Source organism: Lissotriton vulgaris, unplaced genomic scaffold (genome assembly GCF_964263255.1).
Source record: "Lissotriton vulgaris unplaced genomic scaffold, aLisVul1.2 SCAFFOLD_4119, whole genome shotgun sequence".
Taxonomy (NCBI): Eukaryota; Metazoa; Chordata; class Amphibia; order Caudata; family Salamandridae; genus Lissotriton; species Lissotriton vulgaris.
The window spans coordinates 68,648-81,067 of NW_028252302.1; the positions used below are offsets into that span (position 1 = coordinate 68,648).

The 12,420-nt window shown below is 45.9% G+C and overlaps 1 protein-coding gene across 1 annotated transcript in view; it reads right to left on the minus strand.

Moving 5' to 3' along the window:
- Positions 1-12,420, minus strand: part of LOC147662596 (endoplasmic reticulum resident protein 44-like) — a gene marked incomplete at its 3' end in the record, with an annotated part of 141,954 nt that overhangs the window by 64,655 nt on the left and 64,879 nt on the right. The window contains exon 3 of the mRNA XM_086951047.1: positions 1,073-1,257. Within this exon, the coding sequence (XP_086807173.1) occupies positions 1,073-1,257 (185 nt within the window). The remainder of the gene's footprint in view (positions 1-1,072; positions 1,258-12,420) is intronic.

Consider the following 12,420-nt stretch of genomic DNA (forward strand, 5'->3'; position numbering starts at 1 on the left):
CAGGTCCGAGCAGACTCACTCGCAATTCTTCAGACGTATTTTACTCCTCAGGCGCTAGTGGGGCTGCCACCAAGCAGGCACCTTTAGGTTCTCTGTGCATTCTGTTTTCAATTCATGTCTGTCAGTAAAAGATTCAGTTGCTGAGAGTGGGGTAAATCGCGTGATTTGCTGTCCGTCCGGCGGAGCTGCCTTTTCAGCCAGCCATCCCGCAGTGCGCCCTCTAGCGCCCCAACCTGTCTTTATCTAAAGGGGATTTATCTTTTAATCCCCTTACCTATTAATCAGCACAACTATTGGCATGATAGTCAAGATTGACCGTGTTTAAAATCACACAAAAAACTAATTTACACTTTGTTCACATTTAAAAATCTAGGCAGGGCAATACATTGTTTTCTGTCCACATTTATGTGCATAAGTCCGTAAAAACTGAAAGCAGAGAGAGAGAGATGTGTTCAGAACATTCTGTCCAGGTATAGTTTGCTATGTGATTAGGAATCTCAATCCAATGTCTTCTTGTTGTGGGGAAAGCAGAAGATTGATGTGTTTGGTAGGGGTGAACTTGCCATTTTGAGACAATTACAATGAAGTCTTAACTATATTGCTACCTTAAACCATAAAATTCAATAAAAAGATGGCAAAAAAAGAATACAGTTTAGTGCAGGAATCTAATTGGACAGTACAGTTTTCAGAATGTAAATTAACAGTAATAACTATTATTATCATAATTACATTTGTAGGGCGCACAGCTACCCGGAGGTTTGCCGGCACCACTTTATCAAGCTGAGATGCTGATAATTATATTGACAGCGGAGTGGGGGAAGCGACTGGCTGATCAATAAGTGTGCAACTTGTATGTTTTTTTATATGCTGTAAAGAAAACCTAATTTCCAAAGCCTTTTGTTACAGATTAGGTTAAATGTATGAGAATTATGAGGATTACATAGTGTATTTTCCACCCTATCTTTCCAAATTTATAAATAATATTAAGCAACATCGTATGACTCACATAGTGATTAGAGAATTAAGAACTATACATCTCTTAAAACTGTAACAGGATAAGGCAGAAACTTACATCAAGTGTTTTAAGTTCTTCTAAATCTCCAATTTCTTTAATCGGATCACTTTTCTGTTGCCTGATGAAATCTGCTATTGCGGACATTGATCTCTGACCACGATATTCTCTTTTCATCATCATGCCATTTCGAAATAATTTTAAGGTTGGATACTTGCTTATCCTGTACCTCTGGGCTATGTCGGCTAAAAAGGATAAAAATAAATGTAAAAAAAGACAAGGGTTGAAAAAAAAACTGTACTACATTTTACAGAAGAAAAGAAACCATGCTATAAATTAAAACACACATACTTATAGCAACGAACAGATTGTGTAGGATATTCAGAATTAAGCAAGAAAATAACATGTAAAGCTCACCATTTCTTGAACCTCTAAGTTTGATTCTCCAAACTCCTCTTCTTGGCCATATATATCTCATTACCCAGATGTAGCAATCTTTCTTACCTCTGAATATTATATCAATAGTTTATGTCTTTCTAAAAAGCAAAGGAATATCATAGGGCAAAACCTTGGATTTGCTGTGGATTTTGCTAGAGGACCCAGAGATGTTAACCTGCCAAAGCACAGAAGAAAGTGAGTAGCTGCTTAGCTGCTTTTGATAAATTGAAGGTTGACAAACAAATACCCCAAATTAGATCGTCGCTGAGGATGATTTGCCCTATTTAGTAATCTCCACCTGCCTGATGGAAATCTCTGTGCTGACTGGTGCCACCACAGCGCACTTCAAAGCACTGAAAGTATACCAAGTGGGCAGCAGGTTAGAAACACCTACACAGCAAAATTTGCGAATGTAGTTGTGCTAAACAACAAGGCAGGAGTTTATCGCTAAAAAACAAATGCCCTTGACCCACTAGCCCTTGTCTCCCAGAGCATGAGGGAAATTCTGCATTGTCTCTACCCAAGCCCCCGAAGCATCAAATTGTAGACACAGACAGGAAAAATTTGTGACTATTGGACCGCTCTCAATAGTGTGGGTCGACAGTCACTGTAACCTGGCAGTTCCTTTGTGCGGAGGCCACCAGGACAGATCTACAGTAACAGTTTCCCAGACTCTATATACCAAGTTTGGCAGGAAGAGAGAACCGCCAATTTACAGTAGTGCTCCTGCTCTAAAAAACTATGTAAGTACCAAATGCTTTACAGTTTCCATGAAAAGCATCAATAAATGTTTCCCACCATGCAAGCGTACTGAAATGTTCAATTATACGTCACAGAAGAAATTTATCAGAGTTGATACTCAGACCAAGGGAACAGGGTTATCAAGACCAAACCAATAAATGCTCCACTCAGTATGTGTTACAAAAAAACAAATAATCACCAATATTCCACAATAACTTAATCTCATAAAACTCTCAAATAAAAAATTTAACCCAAAAGGATAGCAAATATGAATGCCAGACTGCTACAAAAATATGTTTGATTGTAATTTGATAATAAATAGTACATATCATTTGATTTAAAAACTGTTACATGGGGCGTGTCCAAGATGGCGACCGGAGAAGTCGCAGCTTAATGAGCTCCGGAGCCGCCTGTCCAAATAATCCTTCAATATCCTGCGCACTCAAGACGGATTGCTGATTAAAATAACAGCCAGCATCGCTGAGACAGCCGGTGGTATGTAGCGGGGAGCTGAGCGGACCTGCAACGTCCCAGGGACGGATCGTCAAGCAGGGCCTACACTGCTGCCGAACAGATTTAGCGGTGAGGCCTTTAGGGGGATCGAGGTGCCTGGCGCACTGGCGACCGGAGTCCTACTTGAGGCGGAGTACTGATGCCAGAAGCTGCGGAACTCGTAGGAGACCTCCACTGATACAGAGAATCGCGCAGTGAGGAGTGGGGGCGCCGGGCGACCTGGGCTGTTGGAAGTCCAGCAGAGCACGCTGAGACCCGGAGAAGACAACGCCTGCATGCCCCCGTTGGGGCGGAGGTGAGCTGGACGTCAAAGGCCCTTGGAGAGTGCAGCAAAGGACCAAACCGGGCCTCGCAATTGGAGCGGGGGGCCTCCTGGTCGGGAATCCTGTGTCGAACAGTCCTAGGGAGCATGCAGTAGCTCTGGGAGGACTGCCTGTGCACGCCCCCTGCCTGTGAGGAAGACGCAGAAGGCCCGTGGAGAGTACAGGAAAGGGCCGAGGCCGGCCTTACGTGCAGAGAGGCAACCTCCTGGCTGAGAAGTCTGGGACACCCACCAGCTGTGTTGGCAGAGCGGACGTGGCCCGGGGAGCGCCACCCCAGACATCCCCGCAAACAGAGGCACGAGACCCTTTGAACGGAGGGCTGTACTTGGACACACAGCCATCTGCGAGGGGGCCCGAGGTGAGGTGCCCTACACAGGGTGGATGTGCGGCTGCAACAGGGAGGACCGGGTGCCAGAAAAGTGGTTGTAGGAGGCGCTGACTGGGGCTGGGTTCCACCTCGGGTGCGGCCCTGTCTCGGTGAAGCTACTGAGGCTAGTAAAGGTCCCAAGAGCGACAACACCGGTCCCCCTGACGGAAGCACGGAGAGGACTATATTGGGTCCACCAATCCTCCACACTGGATTCTAATCTAAGATATCACAACAGAAATACGTGATAGAAGCGGTTGTCTCGGGGAGATCTAATCCTGTTCCCCCGGTGGCCAAAAAGGAACATGCTGAAGCCTCATTACCCACATAATTAAATACATAGTTAGTTAAAAAATACAGAGCATGAAAGAAGGGGCACCTCATGGCGAAGACGACCCAGGGGCCCTATAGACCCACCCCGCAAGCGAGAAGTGCGGAACACAAATTAGACTCCGGCACTACCACGAGAGGCGAACCTGCAGTTTAGTCCCTCACGATTGGATACTGGTTTGCGAACATGGGCAAGGACAGGCCCCAAAGAAATGTACAACAGATGAAAATAGACCATTATACCACACGGAGTTCCCCAGAGGTCGGACTCGACGCGAACGGAACCGGCGGAGTATGGGTCGACTGCGCCGGAACCTACTGGAACTCAGATACTTGCAACAATTGAAGCATCTAGCGCAGCAGTCCAGGCAAAAATGGATGCGGTCTCACTTGATGTTGGACTGCCTAGGGCTGATCTCCGCACAGTTGCAGATCACTCCTTGGCTACAGAACAAAGGGTCAGCGAGCTACAAATGGAAATTACTCGTTAAAATCAACAGTGACGGAGCTCACACACAAGACCACGGCCCTGGAACGCCGGGCGGAGGACACAGAAGGGCGCTCTCGCAGATGTAACCTTTTTGTTGGATTTCCTGAGGGTGTCGAGGGGAAAGAGCCAGAACTTTCTAGAAAAGTGGGTTAAGGCGGTATTCCCTGCAGCAACACTCTTCCCCTATCTTTATAGTTGAGAGGGCACAAAGGAGCGCAGTCTAGGACGCGGATAGCAAAGATCTCAAACTGCAGGGACCGAGATTGTATCCCCAAAGCTGCGAGATGAGATGGAGACCCTGACCTCGGAAATCAATAAATCTGTATATTCCCAAACTACAAATGCCTAGTTAAGCAGCAGAGAGCATCCTTTATTGGGGTGAAACAAAATCTCTGAGCTATGAACTTACAATACACACTCCCGTATCCAGCAAATCTCAAGGTACTTCATGGCGGTAGAGCGCACTTCTTTACGATGCAAGAGGCAGTCTGGGACTGTGTAGGAAGGTGGATACCTGACTATGGTTACCCCAGATTTTTTTGCCTGGTGTTTAGCTGGTTTTCGACTTAGTTGGCCTGGTTTCCTGCTAAATCAGGGCCCAGGCTATCTGCTCTCTCTGTAAAATGGATTCCATGTACCCTAGGTGCATAACTAGATTGGTTTGGGTCACCTTATCAGCCCCTGTACAGAGCACTATAGGTGCCCAGGGCATAGGTGCATCCAAGGCCTACCAGAGGCTGCAGCATATCTTTTGTCACCCCTGGCTGGCTATCTAAAATGGACACAACTGGCTGATCACTCAGCTGGGGCAAGGCAGTGTAATCACCCCTTGCTTAGATATAGTATGCCTATATCTAAACCTATCTGGACACATATATACCTATAAGTCACTCCTATGGCAGGCCTTAACAATCCTGGAGGCAGAGTGCTTGGTTTTATGTGAGATGGTGCTTTAGCATGAGCTGAGACTGTCTGCAGCTGTCAGGACCAATTCCCTAAGCTGTCCTGGGATAATGCCATACCATATACTATTAAGTGCATTAAAATCCTCGCGGTTATATGTTAACTTTGGTTTGGCTTCATCAAAACATGTCATGTAAGGTGTCATACGATTTGGAATACTATTCCCTCGACAGTCCTGTCGACGGGGATAGCATTCCACCCCTCTAGAGGGAGACGTCATGTTACTTTGCTAAAACTCGGTTGATTTTAAAAGGAGCCTCAGCACCACAAAATGGATGCTTCTGCCACAGACACGGCTCTGACCTCCTGCTGCTGACCAACACTCTGCCAAGGAGGCCTGGACAAAGGGTTTCCTGTCGCAGGGAGGTGTCACACCACCCCAGACAGGAGATAGTGGATTGTAGCAGGGAGGTTTGAAAGAAACAAGACACTGCATGGGGAGCACAAGGCTTCCCCTTGCATAATCCGGTCAAACCGGTTCTGGGGCTCACCAGCCCCAGTCCCAGCGCGACCCTGGACAAAGGGAAAGGGGTGTAACCACCCCCTTCCTGGGTCCCACCCATAGGAGGGACCTAGCAGGTAATCCAGCCCCCTAGATTGGTATAAGAATGAGAGCAGTGCCAAAGCACTCAGATTATCCTGACAAACTTCTGAAACAAAACTCTGGACCCTTCGGTCTTCTACGTCGAGTAGGATGTCGAAGAATCTCCCTTGTGGTCAAGGAGTGACCACCCTGTGCAAACAGGAACCATCCAGCACCTCGACGTTTGCTTTGCTGCAGTTCCCGCCGGAACTCGAGCGACAGAGTCCGACAAGACCAAGCGAGCCTGCCTTCTAACAGCCCGATCCACAGTCCCTGCAGAGCTGAGACCCGTGGAGGCGACCGGAAGCGTGGGGCCCGCCATCTTGGCAAGACCACGAGACGCTGACCGTGCAGCCCACGAGTGACCCTCGAAGCTGTACATCAGGGTTTGAGAAGCCCCAGCCCTGAGCCACTCTTGCACCGAAGCTCACCACTCTACACTCACAGAGTGCTGCGTGGGGCCCTTCTGCATCTTTTGGCTCAACGCGTTGGCCCGGTCACTTGCCCGTTGGCTTGTGGCCCCTGTGCCGTCGAAATACGAAAACTAACTTGTGATTCTGGTTGCTCCAGACTTGCAATCGCTCCTCTGAAAAGGAGCACCGGCTCTGACCCTCCTGGTCCGATGGAGAAGCAATCTTCTAGTCCTGCGTGGATTGCTCTTGCCAAGTGTTGTTTGCTCCAATCCTGAAGCTGACACCGCCGACGGCGAGAGCCTTCGTGGGACAGCTCGTGATTTATTCCTGGACGTCGCAGATGCCCTAGAGTCCACGTGGCAGCGGAGAGAAGCTCCTCGACAACCACCTGATTGCGCCCGACATTGCCTGGTTCCGTCCTGGTTCCACCCTGGTCACTGCTGAGTGACCCAGACTCTGTCCCCTCTGCTTTCAGGTACTCTACAACTCCGATCCACCCTTGGATCACACCGGACACTTCTCCTTCACAACGCCTGCAGCATCTTCAGCTTCAAGCACCATCAACCAGTGGGACAAAACCGGACACTACTTCGCACCTGTGCACCCGCTTCCTGTGGGTGAGGTAACTCGTCAACGCCGGTGTTCCCACACTGGTACTCACCTCTAGTGTATGTGTCTAAAGTTTCATCTTGCTAGGTTAAGCGGAAGTCTCCTTAAACTATAACTTTATAACTTTTACGCACCATTGACTTTGCATTGGTGCATGCTTGTGCTTTAAGCGCTGCACCCGAATCCCGCAGGCTTTTCCAGACTTCAGCATTGCTAGTCCCGACTGCTCCCAGCAATTCCCTAGGCCCTAGGCCTAACCACTGTTCGATTGGTATCTCTTGTACCACTTTCTTAATATATGGTTTGAGTGGCCACCCGCCCTCATCCATAATTGTGCAACTTTGTATGTTTAACTGTGCTTTTCTTTAAACGCTTGTGCCTCTGCACTCATAAAGAGTATAGAGGATTACTCTAGTAATAAATACATATATTTTTATAATATATAACTTGTGTGGTGTCCTTTCATTTGATATTACAGGATTGTGATTGGTAAAACAGCTCGCTTAACACGACCTCTTGAGTTTAGCCTTTAAGGCTGCTTAGTCCATGCTACCCTTAGGATAGCTTGTCTATAAGGTTGACTTACAACCAGACACCATAAGGGGTTGTTTGGACTGATACAAGGTGGTTCCAGAATTAGAAACATCATATATCAGGCCAACTTCTCACAGACTGGCTGGAGGTCCGAGGCCGCAGCCCAGGGGGAGAGAATACCCTGATCAGTTCTAAAGAGGTCAGGAGCACCACCAGACATCGGGGGCCCAGTCGGTACTCGAGATCGATGCAAATAGTGGTAGTCAGAAGGGATGGATCCCTGGATCTGGAACAATCTCATTCTGGAGGAGAGGGCAGGAAGTCTCCTAGACTCGATCAAGCGACGCAACAGGCAGAACAGGAGGCTGCCAGAGCGCTGGTGGATTGCCACGGGGTCTGAGACAAGTACAGGCAATATTGTCGAAGACCCACCTCAACAGGGGAGCACCTGAGGCATTGAAAAACCAAGTTGACGAAAACAGGAGAACAGAACCAAATTATTGAATCCACAAGGCCTTTGACTCTGGCTCGGACACTGTTACACCAATTGGGCAGGGAACCAATTGGTGGTGAAGCCGATACCCATTGACATCTGGCTTGCTGACTGGATATTGCCGGGCACCAATGCTGGATGGCTGGCCTATGCAGCCCCCCCCCCCTTTCCTCCTCTTCACCAGCTTTTTCTGCTTGCTCTTTTTCGGATGGCTAAAATTATCTTTTGTAGTCCCTTTTCCCCACTCCAGAATTATTCTCTTTGGATGTTGGTATATTTTGAACGGTAGGGTATGAATGGACAGAGTTAGTAGTGGGTTGTGGGTGGGTGGGTGGGTGGGTGATGCCTACGGTCAGAGGGGTGTTGCCGACAGACACTTAAGGAGTCTGGGAAGCGCGTTATTTTTTGGGTGGGGGGTTATATTTGTTCAGTTTAAGGGCCTCACAGGCAGCAAAAAGGGGCAATATGCAGCGTGTACTACAACTGGACATGGCAGATGTGTAGAAGATAATATGGGGCAATACAAAATCATAACATGGAATTTGAGGGGGTTAAGTTCCTTTACTAAGCAGTACCTAATACAAACGTACATGAGGAGGCAGGGCATTCAGAGATTGCTATGCTACAGGAGACACCTGCTTGACACAGAGACACAGAAACTTCATCAGAAGTGGAGAGGGCAGTTGTTTGCGTCCACTTACTCTACATACGCCAGGGGAGTAGCCATATGGGTGGCTGTGAGAAAGTGCCATCTTGCTTGCATGGTATGCCCCCACTTCTTGCTGAACTGCTGATGTGCTTTGGCTGAGTGTGCCCTGGGCTCCTGCCAATCAAGTGCCCAGGGCCTGTGTTCCTTCCCTAAAACGGAGTTGAAACTAAATCCCAATTGGCATCTCTGCACATGTCAGTCCCTGGTAAATGGTACCCTAGGTACCCAGGGCTGTAGTGTAGTTTCTATTATCCCAATAGGCTCTGCGCATTGGAATAACAAACAGCAGTGTAGACGTAGGACTGAGGTCATCTAGGTCTCTACTGACTATGTTAAACTTAATTAGGTTTGCGCCAGCTAGCTCAGAGGTCACTGTAAACTTTCTTGAATGAATAGGGAGGGACAAGCTCCCCTGGCTCAGACAAGAAGGGATTCAGTTACTGACAACCGCATTAACATGACAACTTTGCTCCCTCAGAATAAGACTATATCTCTAGAGTTGTGTGAAAACAATAGACAGCTATTTTACTCAGTCAGGAGTGCATACTTAGTTTCACCAGAGTGCAGAGAAATAGAGAGACGGGGGTTTTCAATAAAAAGGTTATTTATTGAGCAGTCTTCTTTCTCATGCAAGAGAAATGAATTGCCACAATTGCAATACTTATCATAAAGTAAAGTGCGTACAGTAAAAGTAGTATTATGAAATAATACTGTAAAAGCATTGATATGGTTTCTTAGCCATATGATATTTTAAAATGGATAAAATATATACATACATAAATACATTGACTAACGTACTCAACTGGTGCTTCTAACTAAGCCTTCCCCGGTGTACCTGACCTAAGCCTAATACGTGGGAAGGGATGAGTAAGCAGCAGTTTAAGTTAAGTTGGTTAAGATTATTTTGCCAAGAATCTGCATCAAGAATTCTCCTATGGGTTTAGTCAGCTCCGTACCTTGGTAATAGAATGTGGGAAGTCTGTTATCTCTTTCCTCAAGGCTCGATATCCCAGCAACCCGCAAGGGTAGGCTGGAAACACCGCCGCTGGATTTTCTCGGCTGGAGAAAAAGACAGCGTCTCTCTCAGTGCGTCAATCGGGAGGGGCGGCTTCCGCGGGCTCTCGTATCAGCTGGGCTCTCGGTCAAGTAGATGGCGCTCTGCTCCAAACCACTGTGTGTTTGCTTAAGGCAACTGTTGGTATTTTATACCTGGAAGGTGCCGGGTTTGACGTAAGGTTGGACATAAGACGTCACTAAGAACTAACAGTTCTTTCTGGACTTCAGGAGTTCTTGTTCAAATCAAAACAAAAGCAGGGGGGATTCCCCGGGGCTGCTGGAGGCTTGGTTTGTTTAAAGAACGCTTTGTGGTTTCTAGGATTCGATGGGAGTAGCCGTGCTTTACTTTGGACTGCATGGGCTATTACTGAACATGGATCTGATTCTTATGCCTTTATCAGGATATTATTGATTATAACCTCACAAGGGCATAAATCGTGAATATCGAATTAGGGTCCTTGATATAAACACAACACCCACTCCCCGGATTGATGTCCATCATTACTAAAAAACAAAGCAATAGTAAACATTCAACTATGCATGTGTGTTTTCCGACCCAACCCAAAATACATATTTTGCATTTGAAATTGTATAAGGTAAATACACGAAAATGAGTATTGGTACTGTACGTTTTTCAAGCAGTGTCATCATTCAAATAAATGTATATATATCAGCTGAATGGATTGCGAAGATTACACATGAAATGGCTCTAAATACAGAAAAGAAGGTCGAGACCATTTCATCACATATTTATACAAAAATGCTGTATATGTGCTAGAGGCTGAGGTAAAGTATTTTCTCTAGTATCCTAAAAATAGAAGCTCTGTTCTCTAAGAATAGTTCTACTTTAAGCAGAGTACCATGTGCCAAAAAAGGAAATATTTTGAAAAATGGGCAAAAATTATTTCGCTTTCAGGGGAAGAATAGTTCCAAATATTTTCTGTAGCTTTGTTTATCAAAAACTGAAGGCCGAATTCAGAGTTCAGGGAACGCTGTGTGCTCATTGTTTTTATTAAGAGTTATTCTCGTTGATTGGAGAGAACATTATTTCAGACATACCCGCAAAAAATTGGTCTACCACATCAGGTGAAAATTCGACCAAGTATGAAAATGCTGCAACAGTGCAATTCTCTGCGTGATTGCTATCATCGATGTTAGGATCAGCAATGCTCACAGAAGGTTGTACCTGTTCGGTGCTGCTTCCCTCTCATACCTTACCGCCACCTATTCGTAGTGGTGAAGTCTCAACAAATGCCGTCATCAGAATCGGTAGCCGCTGGGGACAATCCGATGCATAAGTCGTTACAGGACCTAGCAAAGTATCGATATCCATTGGTACTGCTGATTGTAGTGTAAGACAGACGTCCAACACGCATTCTTCTCCGCATAGCAGACATCGAAGCACAGGTATGATGCAATCTTGCCAGATCGGTCTGAATGAAAGAAACCAGGTTGTACTCAGATCTCTTAGCCGGGCCAATCCGAGGACCTTAGTGATACGGTCTCGGTATCGTATTGCTAGGATCGTTTCTTCCATCGTTGCTAGAGTCTTGCCTGTGGATTGGCTTGCCATATCGGTGCAGAAGGAGCAAAAATAAAATTCCTGCCACGAGTCCCAAGATTAAGGGTAGGCCGCCAAAGGCAGAATGGACAAAATTTGGGAAGATGCCCAGAACTGTTCCAAAGGGTGCTAAGAGTCCCGAAAAAATTGTCTTACATACATGTGCAATGCCACTGGTATCAGACATGTTTAAGATTTGGCTTAACACTTCAACGATATGTATGGGGCAATTTGTTGATAAAAGGGTATGTATCTCTGCTGCTGTCCTTGCAACTTGCAGATCATATGTTTCTTTTGATGATGTTAGAGGAACAGTTGTTTGTAAAAGAATAGACTTCATTCTGCTTAAAGTATCAATTCGAATAGAAGAGATATTCAACCGAGGCCATAACGCAGCCCCCATATATGGATTGATGTGTGGATGCAATACTTGCATACAGCAAATGGCCCTGGATGTTACAGTTGTCAGATAGGCTTTTCCTGGCAGCATGCCACAACAACTGTGGTTACTTATTAAAATGTAACTATCGTTAGAAAGTGGTCTAAAAAATGGCTCTCTGTTTTGCAGGCGTGCCATGCAGGTGACATGAAAGGTTGTTTGAAGACCCTTTACAGGCTCCATGCAAATGAATACCTTGACACAGAAGTGTACCGCTTAGTGATTTTTTACAATTTTTACCACTAAGAAATACTTCCTTGTTTCCTTCACTATAACATCTGTGTGTATAAGGTAAATCCCAGGTTGATTTGATGTATTCTTGACCCAACCTTTCATACTGGCCTGCTGTTATATACTCTTGACAGTATTCTAATTGGAAAGTTGTTATCGGAATTGCAATCGTTCCATGTATTATCCATTCAATGACAGGTCTCTCCGACATTGTCAATGGTAATCTCTCAAGTTTTTCAATGCTCAGAATCATATAGTCTGCTCCTTTTTGTGCCAAACTGATTTGTTTATCAGTAAGGTTAAAGATACCGAATAATGACGTGTTGATTAAACGCCATGGTACCTAGCCTGAACGCAGATTTTGCAACGTCCAACCAAGCTGTACAATAGAACGTAATTGAGACTGACCATGTTGTAACATTAGTAGGTCCTACTCTATTATATCAAAAGCAGATGATACAATGCTGTCCAGTGAATATATTCTGGAGGACAGAGTTGTTAACCCATTGTCCACAACAGAAAGTGATTTTTCCAATTTTATACGATCAATTTCTCGTATTTTTTCTGCTGTCTCAATTTGCATTACTTTCCGTGCTTTCATGCAGCGTATATACC